The following is a 26,530-nucleotide window of genomic DNA, read 5'->3' as shown; positions in this document are numbered from 1 at the left end:
TATAGTTAGTAAGTTTGTACTGGACGTGTAGTGGACAGAAGGAGGTTACCTCAGCATACAACAGGACCTTGATTAGATGTGCCAATGAGCTGAGGAGTGGAAGATGGAGTTTAATTTAGATAAACGCAAGGTGCTGCATTTTGGAAAAGCAATTCAGCGCAGGACCTATACACTTAATGGTAAGATCCTGGGGAATGTTGCTGAACAAAGAGACCTTGGAATGCAGGTTCATAGTTCCTTGAAAGTAGAGTCACAGTTAGACAGGATAGTGAACAAGCCATTTGGTGGGCTTTTCTTTATTGGTCAGAGTATTGAGTACAGGAGTTGGGAGGGGTCGCATGTTGTGGCTGTGCAGGACATTGGTTAGGTTACTTTTGGAATATTGTGTGCAATTCTGGTCTCCTTCCTATCAGACGGATGTTGTGAAACTTGAAAGGGTTTGGAAAAGGTTTACAAGGATGTTGTCAGGTTTGGAGGATTTGAGCTAGGCTGGGCTGTTTTCCCTAGACCGTCGGAGGGAGGCTGAGGGAGTGACCTTACAGAGGTTTATAAAATTATGAAGGGCATGCACTATATCAGTAGACAAAGTCTTTTCCCTGGGGTGGGGAGAAACTAGAGGATATAGGTTTAGGGTGAGGGGGAAAGATATAAAAAGGACCTAAGGGGCAACCTTGTCACACAGAGGGTGGTGTGTGTATGAAATGAGCTGCCAGAGGAAGTGGTGGAGGCTGGTACAAGTGCAGCATTTAAAAGGCATCTGGATGGGTATATGAATAGGAAGGGTTGAGAGACATATGGGCTAAATGCTGGCCAATGGGACTAGATTAGGTTAGGATATTTGGTCATCCTGGACGTTCTGGACTGTAGGGTCTGATTCTGTGCTGTACTTCTCTTTGGGTCTATAACTCTAAGAGTCATATCGGAATTGAAATGTTAACTCCCGCTCTCTCTCTCTCTCTCTGTCTGTCTCTACAGATGCTACCAGATTTTTTAGTTTAAGCTGTGAACTTAATTCAACTTATCTGTACTCACATTTTACACTTAGCTTGTAAAACATATCCTTACTTTAAATGCTCTACTGCTTGGCATTGGATATACACAGTGGAAGGTGGTAGGTGGTAGTGACACTGTCTGAAGACAACAAGGTGTCATTCTGTATGTATAAAAAAAACTGTGCTGTATAATTTATTCATAAAAATCTTTATGTATGTATTAGTCACTGTAGCAGTTCAATAGTTTTGTTATATGTAGAAAAACAAACCTTAGTTGTTGCTTACTTAAACAAGATTATACATGCATTATACAGTGGTTAGCACTGCTGCCTCACAGCGCCAGAGACCCGGGTTCAATTCCCGCGTCAGGTGACTAACTGTGTGGAGTTTGCACATCCTCCCCACGTCTGCGTGGGTTTCCTCCGGGTGCTTCGGTTTCCTCCCACAGTCCAAAGATGTGCAGGTCAGGTGAATTGGCCATGCTAAATTGCCCGTAGTGTTTGGTAAGGGGTAAATGTAGGGGTATGGGTAGGTTGCGCTTCGGCGGGGCGGTGTGGACTTGTTGGGCTGAAGGGCCTGTTTCCACACTGTAAGTAATCTAATCTAATCTAAATCTAATCTAATGCAGTGAAGGTGGACTAGGTAAAAAAATCACATGATACCAGGTTACAGTCCAACAGGTTTATTTGAAAATGCAGGCTTTTGGTGCCTTGCTCTTTCTTCAGGTGTTAGTGACAGAGGAAGACCTTAGACACAGAATTTATCTGTAAAAGATCAAAGGGTCATATAACTGCATCAGTTCTTGGTGTTTGTTTGAAAGTTCTGGTGATGAGGCATTCTGCCAAATGACTTTGATAGACTGCTCACATAACAATCTAATAGAATTCACTGTCTCTTTTTCCCTCAGGGTCTCCAGCATGCTATGTACTGACAACTTTCTAATGGACTTCTGATCAAAGGTATTTCTCTTTTCAATTTTCTCCACAAAAGACAGATAATATGGAATGATCCAACTACTTGGAGCATTCTGTGACCAGATCCAATCTTCAGCAGCTTGGTGTTTGCATTCTGAGGGTATGCTAGGAGAAAGCTGGAAAAGCACAGCAGGTCAGGCAGCATCCAAGGAGCAGGAGAATCGACATTTCAGGCATAAACCCTTCAATAAGAATGAGGCATTCCTGATGAAGGGCTTATGCCCGAAACATTGATTCTCCTGCTCCTCGGATGCTACCTGACCTGCTGTGCTTTTCCAGCATCACACTCTTCCTACTGAGGGTTTATGCACAGTTTGATGCAGCCACAAGCAAAGATGGCAATTAGGATGAGGGTGATATTGGGTACGACCACCCCCACTTTGTCCAGAACTTTGTACATGGTATCTTGGTGGACACAATCCAGCTTAAACCTCCAGATAAAGTGGAAGATGGCTTGGATGACTGCAAAGGTACAGGTTCTGGGAATGTGCCAGACTTGCGTTACATAAAACAACAGAGAAAGTACCTCACATGTGATGACCAAGTTTTTACCAGCAATGGAGAGGGAGTGGTGCTTCCAAAAGCCCAGTTTCTGCCTCACCTTGGCAATACACTCCTCCCAAGGTTTTGTGCTTGCCATAGACCCTCCGAACCACACTCCCAGCACCATCAGGTAATCTGTCCTGAAGATTATGGGAATAAAGGATCAGTTGACCCAGGTTCCGAAGAACATGGCCTCGCTCTTGCCTCCTGAGGCCAGTTCAAATTGGTCGCAGATGTTCCTGAGTTGACCAAGGCCCTTGAGTCCTTAGTAAAGAATAAAACTCCCAGAAGTGACAGGATCAGTTCACCCTGACCAAACCTGTACCTGTACTAGGCAGGATAGTCTCTGACAGCATCACAGTGCTCAGGGACACAATCACCTTTGTTCAGACAGGGGTGTGGGCACCTGCCTCATCAGCCTGGACTAGGGGAAGGTCTTTGACAGGATATAGCACACCTACATGTAGGACATGCTGTTCAAACTGGGCTTTGGGGAATGAATCTGCAATTGAATTTAAATGCTTTACACCAACATCATTCAGAGAAAATGAGGACTACAGATGCTGGAGATTAGAGTCAAAAAATGTGGCACTAGAAAAGCACAGCAGGTCAGGCAGCATCCGAGGAGCAGGAGAGTTAACATTTTGGGATAAGCCCTTCATCACGAGTTTTAGTGCAGGCTCAATCAATTAGGAAGCCTCACAATCAGATCTGGAGTGAGGCAGGGCTGCCTATTTGCCTGTGTTTGTGCTGTATGGAGACTTCTGCTGACTCCATTAGAAAGAGGGGTGACTATTCCTGGCAGTGGAGGCCTGCAGGTCAAAGCTTCTCAGGATGATGTCACTGTTTTCTGCTTGGATCTGCTGTCAGTGCACAGACCCATGAGTATCTGCATCCAAGTTCGAAATGGCCCCAGAAATCAAGGTAAATTGAGGCTTCAGTACTAGGAAATAATAGCGGGTCAGCTATATTTTTAAACTAAGTTGTCCAATGACAAATCATGGGGAGAATAGCTTGTATAAGTCTCTGAAATTAAATAATGTTCCCTTTGTGATCACCGTTATTGCCAAATCAGATGATGAACTTCCTGCTTAACTCTGAGATGAATTTTAGACCTCATTCTGTTATGGCCATAAATACCATTAATTATCACGTGCATAGCTACTTTCATTCTTGCCTCATGTAACTACTGCTAAAATGCTTGTCCTCAGCTCCAGTATGAAGTTGAAGTTACAAGACATTGATGGACAAAATGAATTGGCAAAACCGTGGCATTTCACTATTGGCTATTGCCTTCTACTGTGGCCCTAAATGGATATTTTCTAAACCTTATCTGTCCAACATACAGCCGAGGGGCCAGAATGTGTCCAATGAGGCCTCTTGATGTTCCAAATATAGGTGCACGCGTCTGCAAGAGGCTGTTGTTCCAATGTCAGGTCTTTCTTTCTCAAGCATTTACTGCTGATAGGCTCATACCAAGTGCACTGCATGGACATCTTTGGCAAAATACATTGATCTCAATGATTCCTGGCTTCAAAAGGTTAATATACAGAGAGAGGTTACATAAATTACAGTGAAGTTCCAATAAATTCAGAATGCTACAGTGGTTTCTCGAAAATGTTAAAAATATTTAAGGGAACAGATAATTTCAGACAAAGGGTAGCAGCACTTTATGAATCTTTTCCAAAAATGGCAATTAATATTAAACAAATTATTAATTTTAAAATTGAAAATGACAGACTACTCTTTTCTAAATGTAGCAAGGGACATGGACTATAGTATACTGTTAGGTCAAGAATCAGCCATGACTTCATTGATTGATCCAACAGAATTGAGGGGGACAACTGCCTACTCTTGGTCCCACATTCCAGACTTCATTTCCTCTCTACTCTTTTTGCTTACCTCTTGAGTTCATAGAAATCATAATGTAATAGAGCAAATAATGCAGCAATTTATCCACCTCATCCATGCTAACTTTCAAACAGGATCTCAATTAATCCCTTTTCCCCGTTCCCTTCCCAAAATTATAGAATTATTCATACAATTCCTTTTTGAAGACTATTGCTCAATCTACGCTTGGACCTTAGAAAGGATACACTGTTCTTGGAGGTTTTGCAACATAACGTTACAGTGTTTTGCAAACCCTAACCACATGTTAGATTTCACCTTTCCGCAATCAACGTACATTTATGCCCTCCTATTGCTGACCCCTCAGCATGACAAAAAAAATAGTTTTACTCTACATAAATCCTTCAGTTTTACATTGCAGAAATGGCTTTAGGAGGACCTAGAGTTTACAAGAAACACTGCATTAAAGCAAATTCTTCCCAGCTCTCCTTCTCTCATGACTTTGAACTTTTGTCAAATTTCTCCTTAAGTTTGCAACCATAGAATTTTACAGTCCAGAAGAAGGCCATTCAATTCATTATGTCTGTACCTGCTCTTGTAAGAACTACACAGCTAGTCTCATTCTCCAGCACTATCTTCATAGCCCTCTAAATTCAACACTTTCAAATGTATCCAACTCTCTTCTGAAACCTCGGCTGGAGTCTCCCAGGCAGTGAATTCCAAAGAACTCTCCACTACAGATAAAAATGGGCAGCTTTTGAAATTTATCCACAAAATTGCAATCCGAAACCCTGGAGCCATTCCAGTAAATCTCTTCTCTACTTTCTCCAAAACTTCAATACCATACGAGTTGCATGGAGCCTCAGTGTTTAGCACTGCTGCATCACAATACCAGGGACCCAGGTTCAATTACAGTCTTGGGCAACTGTCTGTGTGGAGTTTGCACATTCTCCCCGTGTCTGCGTAGGTTTCCTCTGGTTTCTGGCTTCCAATCAAAAGATGGTCAGTTTAGGTGAACTGGCCGTGCTAAATTGCCCTTCGTGCTCAGGGATGTGTAAATTAGGTGCACTTGTCAGGGGTAATATGGAATAATAGCGGAATTGAAAATGTGTTGCTGGAAAAGCGCAGCAGGTCAGGCAGCATCCAAGGAACAGGAGAATTGACGTTTCGGGCATCAGCCCTTCAGGGCTGATGCCCGAAACGTCGATTCTCCTGTTCCTTGGATGCTGCCTGACCTGCTGCGCTTTTCCAGCAACACATTTTCAGCTCTGATCTCCAGCATCCGCAGTCCTCACTTTCTCCTCCTAATAGCGGAATTGGTCAGGGTGGGTTACTCTTTGGAGGGTCGATGTGGATTTGTTGTGCCAAATTTCTTGTTTCCACACTGTAGGGATTCTATAATTTCTATGCTCATTCCCACCAACTGGTACCCAGAATTGGATGGAATGACTGGGGCTGAACTGTTGTGACATATACATTCAATTGTTAAGCTTCACTTGCACAGCTTATTCTGTAATAACCTACAGTAGAATATCCCCCAACATACTTTAGAACTGATACTTAATCACACAATTGAAATACTTTTAATTGATCATGTTTTAATTAAAAATTCTTTAAAAACCTTAATTCAAATCACAATAAAAGAATCTCTGCACTTGAAAACATTTTTCAAAATTCCAAGAATGTCTCATAACAATATTAGTAATAATTATATCAATAGTTTGTTGGCAGAGGACATTCGACATAAAAATCCACATTGCACCGATCATTACATCATTAACATGACAGAGATAGGTGCTTATTTTTTTGGCAGGAGATACATTAAAAAGAATACACATGAACAATATATTTCCCCAGTCAGTCAATCCCCAGTCAGCCAATACATAAAACATATTAATTTAGTAGCAGTTTTAACAGTAATAAACAACTGATCTGAGAAATTGTTGAAAATAGCATTCGATTAAAATTGACACTGTTGCAGTCAGATATTTTAAAAAACTTAATGTGTACCTGTCGGTGTTGAGTCAGAGGATACTGCAGCCCTGATGACTGTTGGCTTTGTTGCATCTTCTGCAGCAGCACTTTTTGTTGTAGTGCAATTGGTATGCTCTGGGCCCGCTGCAATGCTTGATTTTGGAGGTGACCTGCTGGTGGTGGTGGTTGTTGCGTTGGTGCTGAAGGCTGCTGCTGAGTATAATGTAAGACAGAAGGTTTGCTTTGGGAAGCCAATATTGATGAGATCTGGCCTGACTCTGGATCAAAATGAGACAAGGGCTTAGTATTATTATAGGAAAGTTCATCTGGTGATGCAGACCTAGAATTTATCATGCTGTGATTTATACTATGAGCCTGCTGCTGGTGAATTATCATATCCATGTGGCTAGTCTGTGCTGCAGTTGGGACCTTATAGAGGCAATTATTTATATTTTTGGCTTTACTGTTGTTAGTTGACACCCCTGTGAGCAGAGAATTTTGTGGGTTGAAGGACTGTTGGAGGAGGGATGGACTTGGTATTTTCTCCTGGACAAAGTTTCCTGATGAAGGACCAGACTGTGGAGCAGGTGGCCAGCTAGCTGCCTGACTTTGCTGCTGCTGCTGGAGCATGGTGTGCTGTTGCCGATTGTCTGCAATCTTTTTCAGCTGCTGTGCATGAGACATGTCATGCCAATTGGACAGGGTTTTGTTTGTTGTAGAAGGCAAGGATTGCTGTGGTTGGCTTTGACTTTGAGGTGCTGAAGAACTGGGTGAAAGAGTGGACATGGTCGTATTTGTGATGGAATATGGTGGCCCAACGGATGGAGGCCGCATTTGGGGTGATCCTGTTGTTGCCTGGGTAAAACCAGATGAGTATTCCGTTTTAACTTTTGGATTTTCCAACTGTGGTTTCAGTGTATTGCTCTGGTTGCGCTGTCCAAGGTCCATATTGAATGATTCTTCATTTCTAATGCTGGGGTTTAACATGTTATCCAGATCAATTTCACTCAATGGAGGAACACCGGACATATTTGTCAGCTCATCAAATAAATCCTGCAAATCTGGATCAAGCAGCTGCATTCCTAGATCATCTTTGGGCTCAAACAACATACTGTTGCTGGAGATTTGATTGTTTAAGTTCTCAGTGCATGAAACACTCTCCACTCGTTCCTGTTTCATCTCTTTGTTGAGTGACAAGTTGAAATCAGAACTGATGTCACTATCCTTGGCTTGAGTGCTTCCTATTAAGCTGCTGTCTTTTCCTGATATTGAGGGTTCCATTGTGACAGAAACCTCCATGGTTTGACCTTGTCCATTACTGAGCTGATGCCCACTTTGGCCTATTGCAAGACCAGCTTCATCCACTCGTATTCTCTTAATAGCCATTTGGAAAGACCCGTCGGAGATGCCATTTTGTCTATCGCTGTTTATGGGAGAACCATTTCCTTCCAGCTTTCTTTTTATTGAACCCTGTAACTAAAAGAATAAAAATGCATTAACTTCTATTGCTAGTAACATTTTACTTATTTATCCCTCCTTAAAAAAAGACTAGTCATTATTAATAGGTTATTTAATGCTTAAACAATTAATATCTACTTATTGCAAATGTTGCAATTTGGCATGTTACACTGCAATCTTGGAGAGTGGAAATTGACAAGTCATTGGGAGAACACCTTATTTCCCTGGATCTAGGAGGCAGTCATGCCATGATGACAGCATTGCCAATGGTGATCTACAGCAATTGTGTCCACTAATGACTGGTACCACCTCATCTCTCAGCATTTTAGACTCCAGAAATACGCTGGATCCTCTCAGGTGGTGAACCAGGCACTTGCGGCAGAAGAGAATATAGTTGACATTAGATTAGATTATCTACAGTATGGAAACAGGTCCTTTGGCCCAACAAGTCCACAACGACCCTTCAAAGACTAACCCACCCAGACCTATTCCCCCTGACTAATAGACCTATCATGACAGGCAATTTAGCCTGGCCAATTCACTTGACTTGCACATTTTTGGGTTGTGGAATGAAACCGGAGCACATGGAGGAAACCCATGCAGACACGGGGAGAATGTGCAAATTTCACACAGACAGTTACCTGAGGCAGGATTTGAACCCAGGTTCCTGGTGCTGTGTGAGGTAGCAGTGTTAAACACTGAGCCACCACGATTGGCCTTGTACGGTTGAAGGTTAATTAAATTACACATATCCCTCTCCCACCCAAACTGGTTAACACTTCATTAGTATCGACTAATTACTTGAAGGAAAATGGTTGAACACCACCTCAAACTGCTTTTATAACTATGATTGACTATGACAAATCTGCAGTCATCAGCACTTTACTGCTATATATTTTCAGATGTTCATTCCAGATATTAAAAAAAACAATACTCGAAAAGGTAATGGCAATAATTGTATAGATAACTTGATTTTACAAATGATACAGGGAATCATGCTCTGCCAGTGAATCTACAGTCCTGACCTTGGGTCAAACTATTTAAATATATCTGTGCTAGAATTAGAGGCCAGAAGAGATATCTCAGGGACAAAAACCGGGAGCCTGGGCTCTCGGGGTCTGTGCTCAGGGTGCAGGGGTGGACAGGCCCATTGTGCTCAGGTTGGAGAGGTGGGGTGAGGGCTCCTGTGCACAGGTCAAGGGCCCAGATCTGGAGCAGCACTGGGTCCTATGATGCATATTCCTGGGCAGGGGCAGCACATTTTGCACACCTATGAGGGTGTGAAGCACAAATTGACAAGAATGGTTTGGTTACCTTACTAAAAGTATTGATAATGGATGGACTAACATTTAAAGAAAATGCAAGACATGGAAAAATGGCGCATTGAGAAAAACCTAGTTCTCAATGCCAGCAAAACCAAGGAACTCATTATTGACTTTTGGCAAGACGTTACTCATAGCCCCCGACACATTAACAGTACAGAGAGTGTCAAGGTCCTGGGAGTGATCTTCCACAAAAAGCTTTCTTGGACTCTTTGTGTGGCTGTACTGGTTACAAAGGCCCAACAAACATCTCTTCTTCCTCAGGCAGCAGAGCAAATTTGGAATGATGGCAAATACCCTTCCCAACTTTTATAGGTGCACCATCGAGAGCATTCTGTCTGGATGTATCACTACCTGGTATGGCAACTGTACTATTCCAGATCAGAGACAGTCACAATGAGTGGTGAACTCAGTCCGGGTAATTACAAAGGCCAACCTTCCATCTATAGAATCCACCTACCAGGCCCGCTGTCAAGGAAAAGCCGCCAGCATTCTTAAAAGATCCATCCCACCCTGGCAATGTTTTTTTACAACCCCTACAACAGAGAATGTTCAGAAGCCAGAACATATGCATCAGCCGGTTTCGCAACAGTTTCTGCCCTATTTGTTGTTAGAATACTGAATGGACTCACAAACTCTTAACATTCGCCTGTAGCAGTGTTTTTGTTTTTGCCGCTGTTTACCTATTATTTACTATCTATGCTACTTAACTATGTGATCTGCCTTTATTGCTCACAAGACAAAGCTTTTCACTATGCTTCGGTACACGTGACAATAAATTCAATTCAATTCAATTCATTCCTGTCTGGTGCATAAATAAAACAGCTCAACCATGACTTGAAAAAGGAATTGGTTATAATATTAGATTCAAACAGGAATCTTATGAAATTGCCAGAAAGAGCAATAAGCTTGAGGATGAGGAACATTTTAGAATTCAGCAAACGAGATTAAAGAGGGGGAGAATAAAGTATTAGAGTAAAATTGCAGGGACTATAAAACTGACCATAAAAGCTTTGAAAAAATGTGAAGTGAAAAGAGCGCTAAAAAAGACAAATATAGGACCATTATAGCCAGGAAATAGGGAAATGATGTTGGAGAACAAAGAAATGGCTGAAGAATTAAACACATTCTTTGATTCTGTCTTCATGAAAGAGAACACAAATAACCACCCATAAATGTTTTGGAACTAACCATCTACTGAGAGATCAGAATTAAAGGAAATTACTGTTCGTAATGGGGTTCAAAGTTGACAAATCATCAGGGCCTAATAATCTATATCCAGAATTGAAATGGCCCTGGAAGTATTGAATGCATTGATGATGCATTGATGCATTGTCTATAGTATCTGGAGCAGTTCCAACAGATTGGAGTGTGGGAAATGCAACTTCAGTATTTAAAAAGGGAGCAAAAGAGAAACAAAAAAGAGAACTACAGACCATTTAGCCTAACAATAGTAGTGGGAAGATGTTTGAACCTATTATAAGAAAATGTGATGACAGAACAATTCAAAAACATTAACAGGATTGGACAAAGCCAGCATGGGCTTATGATAAGGTCCCAACTAAAGAGGTTAGTGGGTAACAGTAAAACATGTAGGATTGAGAATAATATATTGGCATGGATTGAGAATTGGTGATAGATAGAAAACAGACAGTGGGGGAGAAATAAGTCTTTATCTAGGTGGCCGGTAGTGGCTGTTGAGGTATCAAAAGAATCAAGTTATTCATGATTTGTAAAAATAATTTGGATGAGGGAACCAAATATAACATTTCCAAGTTTGATGATGACACAAAAATGGGCAAGATTGAGAGTTGCAGGGAGGATGCAAGGACATTGCAAGGTGATTTAGACAAGTTGACTGAGTTGGCAGACATGTAGCAGCTGAAGTACAACATGGATAATGTAAATTTCACTTTGTTCTGCAAAACAATAAAGCAGACTATAATGGTAATGATGAGGTCAGACAGGAGGACTTCATACAATGAGTTACCTGATTGTGGCAGTTAACCTGGCTGACAGATATAAACAGGGGTGTCAGAGATTCTGTTCACTCTGAGAGCTACCTCTATGTAAGGCTGACCAGTGTCAAGTACAATGCATGTGTAAGTAAAGGGTAACTTGGCCTCTGAGAAGGTATTTCAGTGGCAATGAGAATGGGATTGATCACGTAACCATGCAAAAGCGCCTACAGGGCTGAAGCCTAACTGAACATTAAACAGGCACTACAACTGACTTTGTCAAAGAAAATGCAGCAAGTGAAGCATATGAGTTACAAAGTATTCCAATGGAAGTGGAAGCCCTCACCAGGCCAAATGGCTTAAGAGGGACACCACTTGAGTAAAGGCATTTGCACAGCCCCACTCAGGATATATTCTGAACAGAGGTAGTATCCAAATCAGAACCAATCAAAATAAATGTCTGGTTAAAGGGTCACCCAGTTCTAATTGAGGTTTTTACCAGCATGACTGTACCAGTGATTGCTGAACTGGTCTATAACAAAACTTGCTCTGGGCTCCAATCCTTCAGTTTGTGTAAGACTTCAGCTAGAATGAGAACCTATGCTGGGGGACCTTTACAGATGAAGGGTTCAACTTTGGTTCTGGTTTCGTATGGAAAACAACTGGTTCAGTTGTCGTAAAAGACTCAGGCCCAAGCAAAATTGGTTGAGAAAGATTCACTTTGATTGGCTCAACATTTTTCAATTAGGAAAAGGCTGTTTGAGTTAAGTCCAAATTAAATACCTGAAGATATTTCAGGAAGTTTAGATTAGATTAGATTACTTACAGTGTGGAAACAGGCCCTTCGGCCCAACAAGTCCACACCGCCCCGCCGAAGCTTAACCCACCCATACCCCTACATCTACATTTACCCCTTACCTAACACTATGGGCAATTTAGCATGGCCAATTCACCTGGCCTGCACATCTTTGGACTGTGGGAGGAAACCGGAGCACCCGGAGGAAACTCACGCAGACACGGGGAGAATGTGCAAACTCCACACAGTCAGTCGCCTGAGGCGGGAATTGAACCCAGGTCTCTGGCGCTGTGAGGCAGCAGTGCTAACCACTGTGCCACCGTGCCACCCTTGAATCAGAATCATACAAAAATAATATACAATTGGGTATGGGGTAGATGGCTACCAGATTCTAGCATAACACAACCTTTTGTTGTGATCTAGTTCAATTTGAAAGCTTGTTTACAATGCATTCACTGTCCAAGGGCAGCAGACTCTGCACTACAAATAAGAATGCAAATCCAATATGAATCAGCATGTGCAGATTTCAATCTATTGGAATTCATGAGTTCAACACTGTTGTCATTTCATATTAATGCCCAAGTTCTGGTTTAAAATTTGTGAAGCTAGACGCTGACTGCACACCAAAAAGGAGTAAATTGTTTCGGCCTGAATATTAAACATTGAATTTCAGTAGTGAGTGCATTAACTGGTGCAGATGACAACTGCTTTCCTTATTTGCCTTCCTGCATTGGTCTGTTGCAGTTCGACAATGATGACAAGGGTGACATGCTAGGCCTGGGGCACTTATGTACCAGATGACAGCATGCAAAAATTGAATAATGCAGCTTCAATCTGATCTACTCTGAATGGCATTGTGCAGAAAGATATCTGCTTTTGATGAGGAATCATTTTGGAGAAGAAAGTCAAAATTGGTTGTAGAAAGTCCACTGCTTAATATTCCACAACCAAGACAGCAGGAAACTCTGAAATTCATAGATGGGCCTGACAAACCAAAAAATCTTTCTAAGGAGGGAAGATATTCTTGTTTCACTAACCAGGTCCACAGGTAGAGTAGTTTATTTGACAGAGATTGAGAAATGAATTACGTCAGTGGATACAATTATGAAGTCTGGACTCAAAGGCAGCCTATCTTCCTTAAAGGAGAACTGCACTGTTGCAACAGGAACAACAACAGATTCAGTAAGGATTGACTGGAACGTTAAGGATAGTAAATGCAGCAGCAGGCTAGAAAGAGAGGATTCTCAGGTTTTCAGACGCGGTGCTAAAGAGATGAAGATGGTAAGGAGAAACAATATCATGTTTCCACAGTGGGCCAGAACAGCTTCAAAGCATAGATGCTAAAAAGTAAATGTAAGCAGGTGGCCAGTGGAGCCCGAATTCTGGCTGCAGTGCCAGAAAAAGCTCAATGAACTCACTTGGTAATGAAATTCAATGGATGAATCTTTAAATTTACCTCATCACACCTAACAGCCTCTCCTGCAGTTTTATTTTCATAAAGAGATGTCTCTAGGTGAAGGGAAAGGAATGGTTATTCATCACTTATTCATCAAACAATGAAATTCCGATTGCTTTTGTGGCAGAACACAGAGTTAAGGATTTCAGTGGAAAACATTCAGAGTAGCACAGTGGCTCATTGGTTAGCACTGATGCCTCACAGTCCCAGGAACCCAGGTTTGATTCTACCTTGGGTGACTTTCTTCATGGAGTTTGCACATTAGACAATAGACAATAGACAATAGGTGCAGGAGTGGGCTATTCTGCCCTTCGAGCCTGCACCACCATTCAATATGATCATGGCTGATCATCCTTAATCAGTATCCTGTTCCTGCCTTATCTCCATAACCCTTGATTCCACTATCCTTGAGAGCTCTATCCAACTCTTTCTTAAATGAATCCAGAGACTGGGCCTCCACTGCCCTCTGGGGCAGAGCAATCCACACAGCTACCACTCTCTGGGTGAAGAAGTTTCTCCTCATTCTCCTTGTTTACGCGTGGATTTCCTCCGGGTACTCCGGTTTCCTCCCACAGTCCACTGTTGTGCAGGTTAGGTGTATTGGCCATGCTAAATTGGCCATAGTGTCCAGAGATGTGCAGGTTAAGTAAATTAGCCATGGGAAATGCAAGGTTACAGGGATAGGGTAGGGCATTGAGTCTGGGTGAAAAGTTTGTCACAGGATTGCTGTGAACTCGATGCACTGAATGGCCTGCTTCCACACTGTAGGGATTTGTGATTCTATGAACACACTGAAGATTGTTGATGAGTATGTATAAAGAGATGGATCTGCTGCAGAGTCTGCTCCCGTTATTATGAAACATGGACTCATCTAGTGTAACATTAGCACAGAGATAGCAAGCAACATGTCAGGTGGCCGATGTCTCCTCTTCTATTTCATAACAAGAAAGTGTTTCAATGCTGAAATGAAAGCTCAGGGTGATGTCAAAGGATACACAAGGATACAGAGTTTGGTGAGTTCAGCCCTGGCAATAACAAAGACCAACCTCCCATCTATAGAATCTATACAGCAGGCCAGCTGTCAAGGAAAGGCCGCCAGCATTCTCGAAGATCCAATCCATCCTTTTCTACAACCTCTATCATCAGGGAGAAGGTACAGAAGCCTGAACACATGCACCAGCCAGTTTTGAAACAGTTTAAACAGTTTTAGCTTCACGAACAGCATTTGCCTGTACTGCGTTTTGGTTTTTGCTGCTCTTTACCTATTATTTACTTATCTATGCTATTTAACTATATGATTTCCCTGTATTGCTTGCAAGACAAAGTTTTTCACTGTGCCTCGGTACACATGACAATAAATTCAAATCAATTCAATTCAATTCACATTTGGTGCTACGCAGATCCAGAATATAGGCCTCATGACTGTTCTCAAAAGTAGCATGCAAATTCTCACATCTATCTGATTTCTCCTCCAGCAGGTTATTAGGAATGCTGAGACATTGGCTAGATTGTGGATTATCCAGTTATCCTATTTCAGAATGACAGCATTTGTCCTGTTATCACTGCCATTCCACAAGTGCACACTTTCAACATTTTCTTTCTTTATTTCAGCATCTGCAATTTGTTGTTTTGTTGTTCATGTGAAATCTAGATGGTTAGGTCTGTTGTCCACAGGGATCTAAACCTGGATTACTTATGGACATGTTCAATTTTTAATTCAACGTGTTTTTTTTAAATGAAGACACACAGCCAAAATTCAGTGACTGTCTAGCAAGTTTCAGAAACCATAGAAAGCCACTCCTGAAAATAGTTTTATGGGAAGTTCAAACAGCAATCCTACAAAAGAAGTGTTGCAATTCAAAACAAACTGGGCAACGATCTCCCATGGCGGCACAGACAATGAAGGGCTGACTACCCCTTTCAGCAGAGAGTCTTAGCCTGTGAATTATGTCCAAAACTGCAGATATGTCTATGTCTATGTATAGCCTTTCAGGACTTACAAAAGAAAGGGTTAAAAATTATCAGCAACACTTGTATTAGATGCATAATGTGCTGGCATGGACTTATGTGCTGTGAAATCCACAGCTTGAGGACAGTCATTGTACACCCACATGCTGAAGGGAATTAAAGGCTTTCTCTCACTCTGAGTGCTGGTGAAGTTATCTTTGAAAAGGAAATCAGACAAAACCCTGTCAGCTCCTACCTCTTAATGGGTATATCTACTGTTACGACATGGCGGTGAACCCTTCTGCTAATTAAACTAAACACCCAGAAAAGCTCACCTTGTTTCCTAATCTGTTAAAGTATGAATGACAAACAACTTCCAAATTCCACTATTTAAAGAAAAAACATCAATTTATTCTTTAACTCTAAAAGTGAACATTAGACAACAACTATTTACAACTCTAAGCCTCCTTTCTCTTAACTGCTTTTTATCTGCCTGCAACTCAAAAACACTATATGGTTCCAATAAAAACATGTATTAAAATTATATCAACTTAATTTCAGTGGCTGTTGTCTCCGGTGTCCTCCTCCTTTCGGCTGCTGATCTCCCTAGATTGTCTTCTGTCTTTTACCGCAAAGATGTTTCATTAGAACATGATACACTTGATAGAGAATGCTTCAAATGGCAGTTTACTCTCTGTCTAACTGTCAAAATGCTTGCTTCTTTATACCCCTAATATTGGATCACCTCATTAGTTCAAGGTTGGCAAAAACAATAAGTTCAAAGTCAATTGGATTTTAGTATCCTGGGCATTATTTAAACTGATTGGCTAAATTTGAATTGTTGTCAGAACAGAAACGAAAACTCAGGTATTTGTTTCAGAGCCAAATGTTACTTATTTTCAAGTTTCCATGACATTCTGAGACTGCTAACTAATCATATGACAGGGGCTTATAAGCTGTCAGTACAAAACAGCATTCACTCTCTCTTAAAGGTACAGTATACGCATTCAATTTCATAACACTACGCATGATGGAGCCAAAAGACTAATTTGTATCCTATTTCACAGAGATCCGTACTGGGACATCTGTTGTTTGTGATTTATATAAATGACTTGATGAAAACATAGATAGGTGGGTTGGTAAGCCTGCAGATGACATAAAGATCAGGGGAGTTGAGTTTAGTGTGGAAGGTTGTCAGGCAGAAGGGATGAGTTTAATTTGGCATCATGTTCAGCATAACATGTCCTTGTGCTGTACTGTTCTATCTTAGAGTCATAGAGTCATAGCGATGTACAGCATGGAAACAGACCCTTCGGTCTAACCCATCCATGCCGACCAGATATCCCAACCCAATTTGGTCCCACCTGCCAGCACCCAGCCCATATCCCTCCAAACCCTTCCTATTCACATACCCATCCAAATGCCTCTTAAATGTTGCAATTGTACCAGCCTCCACCACATCCTCTGGCAGCTCATTCCATACACGTGCCACCCTCTGCGTGAAAAAGTTACCCCTTAGGTCTCTTTTATATCTTTCCCCTTTCACCCTAAACCTATGCCCTCTAGTTCTGGACTCTCCGACCCCAGAAAAAAGACTTTGTCTATTTATCCTATCCATGCCCGTCATAATTTTGTAAACCTCTATAAGGTCACCCCTCAGCCTCTGACGCTCCAGGGAAAACAGCCCCAGCCTGTTCAGCCTCTCCCTGTAGCTTAGATCCTCCAACCCTGGCAACATCCTTGTAAGTCTTTTCTGAACCCTTTCAAGTTTCACAACATCTTTCCGATAGGAAGGAGAGCAGAATTGCACGCAATATTCCAACAGTGGCCTAAACAATGTCCTGTACAACCGCAACACGACCTCCCAACTCCTGCACTCAATACTCTGACCAATAAAGGAAAGCATACCAAATGCCTTCTTCACTATCCTATCTGCCTGCGACTCCACCTTCAAATAACTATGAACCTGCACTCCAAGGTCTCTTTGTTCAGCAACACTCCCTAGGACCTTACCATTAAGTATATAATTCCTGCTAAGATTTTCTTTCCCAAAATGCAGCACCTCACATTTATCTGAATTAAACTCCATCTGCCACTTCTCAGCCCATTGGCCCATCTGGTCCAGATCCTGTTGTTATCTGAGGTAACCCTCTTCGCTGTCCACTACACCTCCAATTTTGGTGTCATCTGCAAACTTACTAACTGTACCTCTTATGCTTAATTCCAAATCATTTATGTAAATGACATCTTCTGCTCTATTTTTATTCGATTCACATTTCTAATCTATGTATTTGTATGTCATGTTTTATTGTCTTTTCTCGCACTTAGTAGCCAATAAGCTCACACATTCTTTAACTCAAGAAAGACAAAATTATTTGATTTCTTATGAAATAAATTCATGTGGATCGGTCATCCATGAGGGAAGGGATCATTTTGAAATGGATGTTGCTTCAACCAAATTAAGAAAAGGAGCCAGTTCATTCCACCTCACCTGGAAGCATAATCATTTGAGGTATTCTGATTGTAATTGTAATCAATCGGAGACTCCTGCCCAAGGATGGTCATAATACGTCTTTAAATAGCATCAGTGGAGTGGCCCTCATCTAGCTGAGTGCCGTTTCAGATGTGATGATGGAGCAAAGGTATTAAATGGGCCTACTTGCATCAAAATTTCAGATCATATACAAAATCGGCATCAGTGACTATTTTGACATCATAATTTTTCCAATCTGCATGCTTCCAGTGCACATATGACTTCTACAGTGTGTAATGGATGATAACCATTGCACCAATGTGCTTTCTAGCTGGGTTACTTCTTTATCTATCCAAACCTCAAGGTATTACGTCAATTATAATATCAGACCAACAGTCTGAGGGAGATTTTTAAAAAACCCTACAGTGAATTCTGATCTTTCACACTCCTACATTAGTCAACCTGATTTCACTGGAAAAAGTTAATGTACCCAGCTCTTCTCTTCAAATTTCTCTGTTCTCTCTCCTAAAATCTGCCAAATCTTATTAAATTACACTATTCATATATGCAATCTTCAACTCCAAAGCAAAGCAATTGAGTGTTGAGCAGGAACCTTAAGTGATGTCTGCAAACATGGGCCTTGTGATGGACTCTGCTGATAACTCAAGCATCAGAGTAACAGTAGACCACCAGGAATAGGCCTGAAGTTTGATACACTGGGATGGAAAGATCAAATAATGTATGAAAACTGTTAACCTGCGATTAATTGTCTGCACTTGTTATCTTGAGACAGCATAAAAAGTTTGCTATGGCCTATTTTAAAAGATAATAGCTTATTGGAAGTGACTATGAAAGAAGACTAATATGATGCAGGAGGCAGACAGCATGCTTTAAGTATTTTTTGACATGTTGTTAATGCCTGATGCGAAATCAGCTGGCAGAGGCAGATAATATTCAGATTGTCAGGAAGCTATGCAGCCAAACATTGAGAGGCAGCATAAACAGATAACTATCAAAATTAATATCAGAAATGTAACCCTAATGACCTGAGTGTGGTGCTGTAGAAAGTGCAATGATCTCATGAGTAGCACTCTTTGAATTCCTTACTGTTATAACTGAACCGCTAACCTGACAGTTTTTCCTTCTTTACCATCTACCAACATTCTCTGCCAAAACAACGCCATGACTGAGGCCTGGCCAGGTGCAGATTTGCGTTTGATTCTAGCCTCGAGTGACTGTCTGTGTGGAATTTGCACATTCTCCCAGTGCCTGCGTGAGTTTCTTCTGGGTGCTCTGGTTTCCTCCGACAATCCAAAGATGTGCTGGTTAGATGATTAGTCCATGCTACGTTGTCCATAGTGTTCAGGGATATGTAGGTTAGGCACATTAGTTAGGAGTAAATGTAGAGTAATAGGGTAGGGAAATGGGTTTGGGTGCATTACTCTTTGGACTATCAGGATTCTAATTCTAAGGACTCAAATGAAGATTTTGACAGAATAACACAAGGACAAATACTGATTCACAACATGAAATGCTTATTGCACTGGCTGGCTTGCCAGAAATCCTGCTGTCTCTGCCAAGGATCATAGAGGAGTCCAGTCCTAACTTGGCACATGGTCTTGTATAGACGTAGGAGTCCATCCCATGAAGGATGGAAATGCTGGTGAACTCCACTGATAAGCACTCCAAGAATGCTTATCAATCCAACAATGAAGCAGCAACTAATTCATATGTATTGTGAGGGAAGGTCAGACTGAGGCCATGCAATCTGAGTTTATTGCTGAAAAATGTGTTGCTGGAAAAGCACAGCAGGTCAGGCAGCATCCAAGGAGCAGGAGAATCGATGTTTCGGGCATAAGCCCTTCTTCCTGTCAGAATGCTGCCTGACCTGCTGTGCTTTTCCAGCAACACATTTTTCAGCTCTGATCTCCAGCATCTGCAGTCCTCACTTTCTCCCAATCTGAGTTTATTGCCATGCTCAATCCATGGAACGCTTGCCTGCCTCTGATACAGGGTGCTTTTGCATCCCCAAGTGTGTGAGCTGGCGCCATTTTGGAGGACATATCGAGATTAAGCATAACGTCAAGCATATTACCTTCCAGGAACATAAATTGTCCATATGAGATAGTTTCCACACTTGGTGTTTGTCTGGCATCCCAAACAGCTCATGGAAAAACTTTCTTTTTAAGAATGGGACAAGAAACCTGGCAGCAGCTAGAAAAGCTTCTAGTCTATTAGGTCTGTTTGATGTTCAGTATGTAGCACTGACTCAATTGAACACTGCCTGCTGTTGTAAGCACATAAATGCAATTTCAGTCCAGATAGACTCCTCACCATCTGAGAAGCATATCAATTGAATATGATGTTGTCGTTCTGTTCGCCGAGCTGGGAATTTGTGTTGCAGACGTTTCGTCCCCTGTCTAGGTGACATCCTCAGTGCTTGGGAGCCTCCTGTGAAGCGCTTCTGTGATGTTTCCTCTGGCATTTACAGTGGTTTGTCTCTGCCGCTTCCGGTTGTCAGTTCCAGCTGTCCGCTGCAGTGGCCAGTATATTGGGTCCAGGTCGATGTGTTTGTTGAAAGCAACGGACAGCCTCCTAGGATGTCACCTAGACAGGGGACGAAACGTCGGATACACAAATTCCTAGCTCGGTGAACAGAACCACAACAACGAGCATCCAAGCTACAAATCTCACAAACTTTGAATTGAATATGATCAAGAGTCGTAACCTGAGCTAAATTTTTCTTCCTTGTTGAGGCTAATTCTAAAGGTTTCATTGACAAGACACACAATTTGCACTAGAGACCTTCTGAGAAGGTCTGCCAAGTGTTGCATGATGCTAAACTGTTGTTTTGTTCATTTATCCATGATGGAGCTATTTCCTTCCTTTTGAGGAATTAATTAACGTGGTGTAAATGTTTTTACAAAGAGTTAGTTTCAATAAACCAGGAGAAAAATATGGTTCTGCCAGTTCTTTGTCTTTCTTAAGAATCATTTGTTGTGTCTTCAGGTCATTCTGCACGCAAACATCTAGTTAAGTCACGTGTTTACATTACAAGTTTCATTTCAATCATTTTATGGGTTATCATTTTACCAAATTTCTCCAGTAAAATAAATTTAATTCTATGAACTGATCAGCCTAACTTTGATTCCAAAATACTATGTACATGCTTGAAGTTGTTTTCTGGAATCATGATTGTATTTTGTAAGACAGAGATTACAGAATTACACAATCGTATTTGACCATGAAGTACTGAGAAAAGGACGTTGAAGCTGATAATAATTCATGCCCAGCTGAATTTTTAAATTCCTCCCTAAAAATTCTCTAATTGGAATAAAACTGATAAATATGTGCTAGATATTCTAATATTAAACTCATATTCAGTTAGCACATTCAGTTAGCCTATTTGGTCAGATAAGCCGATAACCATGTTTAGATGCACATTGACTGCATCTCAAAGTTAGTTTTATTTGTTCTACTCGAGAGCTAAGTTCACCATATATAAGCTAATATGGGAGTTATTTAAATTCTTCTCTTTGTCACAAATCTAGGCAAACTAGAGAAAACACAATGGTCCCAGAGCTTGAATTTCCTTTGAAAGTCAATTTGAGCCTGTGGGAACATTCCCACATATAAATAATTTGACAGAGGAAAGAAGTGACAGTGAAGAAAGAACACAAGGATAAGAGGCAGAAGAACAGTTTGAAGGGAGAGAAAATTCACATCACAACAAAATGCTAGAGGATAGAATAATAACAAGGAAGATGAAGGGAGAGAAAAGTAAAATTGCACAAAAAATTGCAAGGGAAATGAAATTTTACTGTATGTCAGATTCCTAAAATAGCTATCTACAAATACTACAGGGTATTACTACTAGGGTCTGCATTAGAGTGGTGCTGGAAAAGCACAGCTGGTCAGGAGCATCCGAGGAGCAGGAATTCCTGAAGAAGGGCTTTTGCCCGAAATGTCGATTTTCCTGCTTCTCGGATGCTGCCTGACTGGCTGTGCTTTTCCAGGCACCACTCTAATGTAGACTCTGATTTCCAGCATCTGCAGTCTTCACCTTTGCCTATTACTATGAGGGTACAGGCTGATTGATGGAAACATTGTGGTGGAATCAGAATGTGTGCACATGATTCCCAACACCATTGCATTCCTGAGTTCAATGATATCAGTGAAAAGTTCATGATCTTTCCCCTGTAGAATGATTTTTACATATTCACTTCATAATTGCTCCTTGCAATTACCCACACTCCACTGAAATTCTTCACTTTGACATTCAGAGCACTGGACGAAAATTGTATCGTGACAACACCTACCTGCGACCTTCACAATGCTTTGTTTCAATCAAATAGTTGGATTCTCCTGGTTCTAAGTCAGTCTCTAAGTGCTGGTCAAGGCCACCCACCTGCCATAGAAGGATGATGGACACCACAGCTGAGACAAACCACAGGAAGGGCCTAGCACATGTCTCTGGTTGTCACCAGTCTCTGGGAGAGTATGGCACAACATCTAGCAGTGGCACATGTCCAGCCTCACTTCACATCCCAGCGTGACTGACCCAGCCTTTAGAACTAATCCTTATGCCAATGTTATGAATCTGACTTCCCTCACCTACATTATTCTAAATTAGTGCATGAACAATCTAACGCTTGGTGAATTCTGCTTCAAAATGATAGGAAGAGCTGACATCAAGGGATCAAAACCTGACATCCACCAGTGTTTCCAATATCCCACGTGACATCAAGAAATGTTGGAGCACTGGATACTGCAAAGGTTCTGAGTCCTGCCAACATTCCAGCAACAGTACTGAAGGTAAGAGCTCCAGAACTTGCTGCTTCCTTAACCAAGCTGATCCAGTACAATTTCAACACTGGTACCAACTCAACATTGTGGAAAGTTGCTTAGGGATGCCCTGGAACAAAAAGCAGGACAAAACTAACCCGGCCCCTCAGTCTACTCTCAATCATCTGTAAAGAAATAGATGGTGTCATCAACAGTGCTATCAAACAGCACTTACTCAGCATTAACCTGCTCAGTGTCACCAAGTTTGGGTTCCACCATGACCACTTAGCTCCTGACTTCATTACAGCCTTGGTTCAAACATGGACAAAGGACTGAATTCCAGAGGTGAGATGTGAGTGACAGCCATTAACATCAAGGATAAATTTGACCACATATGGCATCGAGGAGCCCTAACAAAACTGGAATCAATAAGTATCATGTGGTAAAGTGTCTGCAGGTTGTAGTTATTCCTGATACATAGAAAGATACTTGTGGTAATTGGAGCATTTCAGCTCCACAACATCTTTTCAGGAGTTCATCAGTGTGGTGCCCACTCAACTATCTTCACCTGCTTCATCAATGACCTTCTCTCCATCATAACTATTGGAAAGATGTTGTGAAACTTGAAAGGGTTCAGAAAGGATTTACAAGGATGTTGCCAGGGTTGGAGGATTTGAAGTATAGGGAGAGGCTGAACAGGCTGGGGCTGTTTTCCCTGGACTGTCGGAGGCTGAGGGGTGACCTTAAAGAGGTTCACAAAATTATGAGGGGCATGGATAGGGTAAATAGACAAAGTCTTTTCCCTGGGGTCCGGGAGTCCAGAACTCGAGGGCATAGGTTTAGGGTGAGAGGGGAAAGATATAAAAGAGACCGAAGTGGCAGCTTTTTCACACAGAGGGCGGTACGTGTATGGAATGAACTGATAGAGGAAGTGGTGGAGGCTGGTACAATTGCAACATTTAAGAGGCATTTGGATGGGTATATGAATAGGAAGGGTTTGGAGGGATATGGGCTGGGTGCTGGTAGGTGGGACTAGATTGGGTTGGGATATCTGGTCAGCATGGAAGACTCTATGACTCTAAGTGGGATGTTCACTAATGATTGCACAATGTTCAGCACCATTTGCAATTCTTCAGAGATTGAAGCAGTACATGTTCAAATGCAACAAGATCTGGACAATATCCAGGCTTGAGTCCACAAGTTGCAAATAGGATTTACTCCACATGATTGCCAGAAAATGACCAACTCCAATAAGAGACAAGCTAACCAACATCCCTTGATATTCAATGGTGTTACCACCGCTGAATGGTGTTACCACCATTATCAACATCTCTGCAGTTACCATTGAGCTGAATGTCAACTGGACTTACTGCTTAAACACAATGGCCACAAGAGCAGGCCAGAGGCTAGGAATACTGAGGCCAATTCTCAATTCTCAAATACACAATTCCCAATTCTCCAAAGGCACAAGTCAGGATTGTTTAATTGGCATCACATACATAAATATTCACTCCCTTCACCACTGGTGCTTAGTAGCATCAGTGTGTACTATCTACAAAATGCACTGCAGAAATTCACCAAAGGTCATTAGATAGTACCTTATAAACCCAGGGCCACTTCCATCCAGAAGGACAAGGGCAGCAGATACAAGAGGACCACTTGCAAGTTTCCCTTACACCACTCACCATCCTGATTTGGAAATACATTGCCATTCCTTCATTGTTGCTGAGTCAAATCCTGGAATTCCATCCCTAATGACGTTGTGGGTACCTATAGCACATGGACTGCAGTGGTTCAAGAAGACAGCTCTAGGGCAACCTAGGTACAAGCAACAAATGCTGGCCATCCCGTGAATGAATTAAAAAAAATAAGCCACCTCATACAGAAGACCCCAGGATAAGTTGCTTGCCTGACTACTGTCATGAATTTAAAACACAAACTCCATGAACCAAAAATAAAGCACTGGTCTCCAAAGTATACTTGCAAAACTCTTTAAAAGAGCACTGTAGCAGAAGTGATAATAAATCATGACATTAGGAAAATATTAAGTAGGGTCTGGAATCAAAGACCATTGTAGCAGAGTTAGCAATAAATATCTAACCATGACATTAGAATAACATTAAGTAGAATGTACAACTAAAGAGATAATAGGAAATAACATCACTGGTTTATTGTGTAGCTAGAGTGAGGTACTTTGATTAACATAGTTGGACATGCTGATAAGCTAACAAAAACATGATAAAAAAAATATAAAAATCCAAGGACTCTGAGGTTCAGGGGCATTCGAGAATCTGCTTTCTCTGTGTCACGGTTTTTTGTTTGCAAATAAAAGACCTACTTCTTGAAGTAATCTCTCCTGCTGGTTCTCTACATTTTCTCCACAACAGTATATACACATACTGACTCAGAAAATTTTCTTGTACATTCTTACCAAATTCCTTTCCATCTAGACTGTCCCAGTCTATGCTTGGAAAGTTTAAATCCCCTACCATAACCACCCTATTATCCTTACAGATAACTGAGATCTCCTTACAAATCTGTTTCTCAATTTCCCACTGTATACTAAGGGGTTTATAACACCATCCGAATAAAATCATCCCTTTCTTATTTCCCAATTCCACCCAAATAACTTCCCTGGATGTATTTCTGAGATTACCCTCCCTAAGTACAGCTGTAATGCTATCCCTTATCAAAAATGCCACTCCCACCACCCCCTTTCTTGCCTCCCTTTCAATGCTTCCTATAGCATTTGTATCTTGAACGATTAAGCTGCCAGTCCTATCCATCCTTGAGCCACATTTCTGTAACTGCTATGATATCCCCGTCCCATATTCCTAACCATGCCCTGAGTTCATCAGCCTTCCCTGTTGGGCCTCTTGCATTGAAATGAATCAATTTTATTTATCAGTTGTAACTTGTTCTCTGCTTTGTTCCTGCCTCCCTGACTGTTTGACTTGCTTCTTTTCTCATCTGTAACAGTCTCAGATTGATTTCTTTCCTTAGTATCTCCATGAGTCCCACCCACCTTACTTGTTTAAATCCTCCCAAGCACCTCTAGCAAATCTCCCTGCCAGTACGTTAGTCCCCTTCCATTTCAGATGCAATTCTTGTACAGGTTACTTCTTCCCTGAAGAAATTCCAATGATCCAAAAATGTGAATCCTTCTCCCATACACCAGCTCTTCAGCCATACCTTCATCTGCTCTATCCTCCTATTCCTACTCCACTAACCCATAGCAGCTGGAGTAATCTAGATATAACTTCACTCGAAGACCTTTTTTTTAAAATTCCTAACTCTCGATATTCTCCCTTCAAAATCTCATCCTTTTCCTTTCCTATGTCGTTGGTACCAATGTGTACAATGACCTCCTGCTGGTTCCTTTCCCTTTTGAGAATGTTCTTCACCCTCTCAGAGACATCCTTTATCCTGACACCAGGGAGGCTATACACCATTCTGATCTTTCACTGCTTGCTGTAGAAACGTCTGGCTGTACTCCTGACTTGACAGTCCCCTAACACAATTGATCTCTTGGAACCGGATGTACCCCTCACTACATTAGAGCCAGTGATCATACCAGAAAATTGGCTGTTCGTGCTATATTCCCCTGAAAGTCCATCACCCTCTACATTTTCCAAAACAGCATACTTGTTTGAAATGGGGATAGCCACAGGAGACTCCAGCACTACTCTCTTACCTTTCTTGAAATTAACCCATCTACTTGACTGTATCTGTAGCTTTTCTCCCTTCCTATAACTGCCATACATCACAACCCCTAGTTCTTGTAAATTCTTCATTGCCTCTAACTGTGACTCCAACCGATCCATTCGATCTGACAGAATTGGCAACCTTTTTATTGCAGATATAATCCTCAGTAACCTTTAAACTCTCCCAAAACTCCCACATCCGACAAGAAGAGCATATCACTCAACTGAAGGCCATATTGCTCCTTCCAATCTACAGACCCAAAAAATAGCACCGTCTTATTGCTCAACAAAACACTGCTC

General features: G+C 41.5%; 1 protein-coding gene across 4 annotated transcripts in view; it reads right to left on the bottom strand.

Moving 5' to 3' along the window:
- Positions 1-26,530, bottom strand: part of maml2 (mastermind like transcriptional coactivator 2) — a 440,629-nt gene that overhangs the window by 120,580 nt on the left and 293,519 nt on the right. For all 4 annotated transcript variants that reach the window (XM_072577864.1, XM_072577863.1, XM_072577865.1 and 1 more), the window contains one exon: positions 6,368-7,807. In XM_072577864.1, the coding sequence (XP_072433965.1) occupies positions 6,368-7,807 (1,440 nt within the window). The remainder of the gene's footprint in view (positions 1-6,367; positions 7,808-26,530) is intronic.

This window comes from Chiloscyllium punctatum, chromosome 9 (genome assembly GCF_047496795.1).
Source record: "Chiloscyllium punctatum isolate Juve2018m chromosome 9, sChiPun1.3, whole genome shotgun sequence".
NCBI classification, from domain to species: Eukaryota; Metazoa; Chordata; class Chondrichthyes; order Orectolobiformes; family Hemiscylliidae; genus Chiloscyllium; species Chiloscyllium punctatum.
Note: the sequence above shows the minus strand (reverse complement) of the source record. Positions and strands in the feature narration are given on the sequence as shown.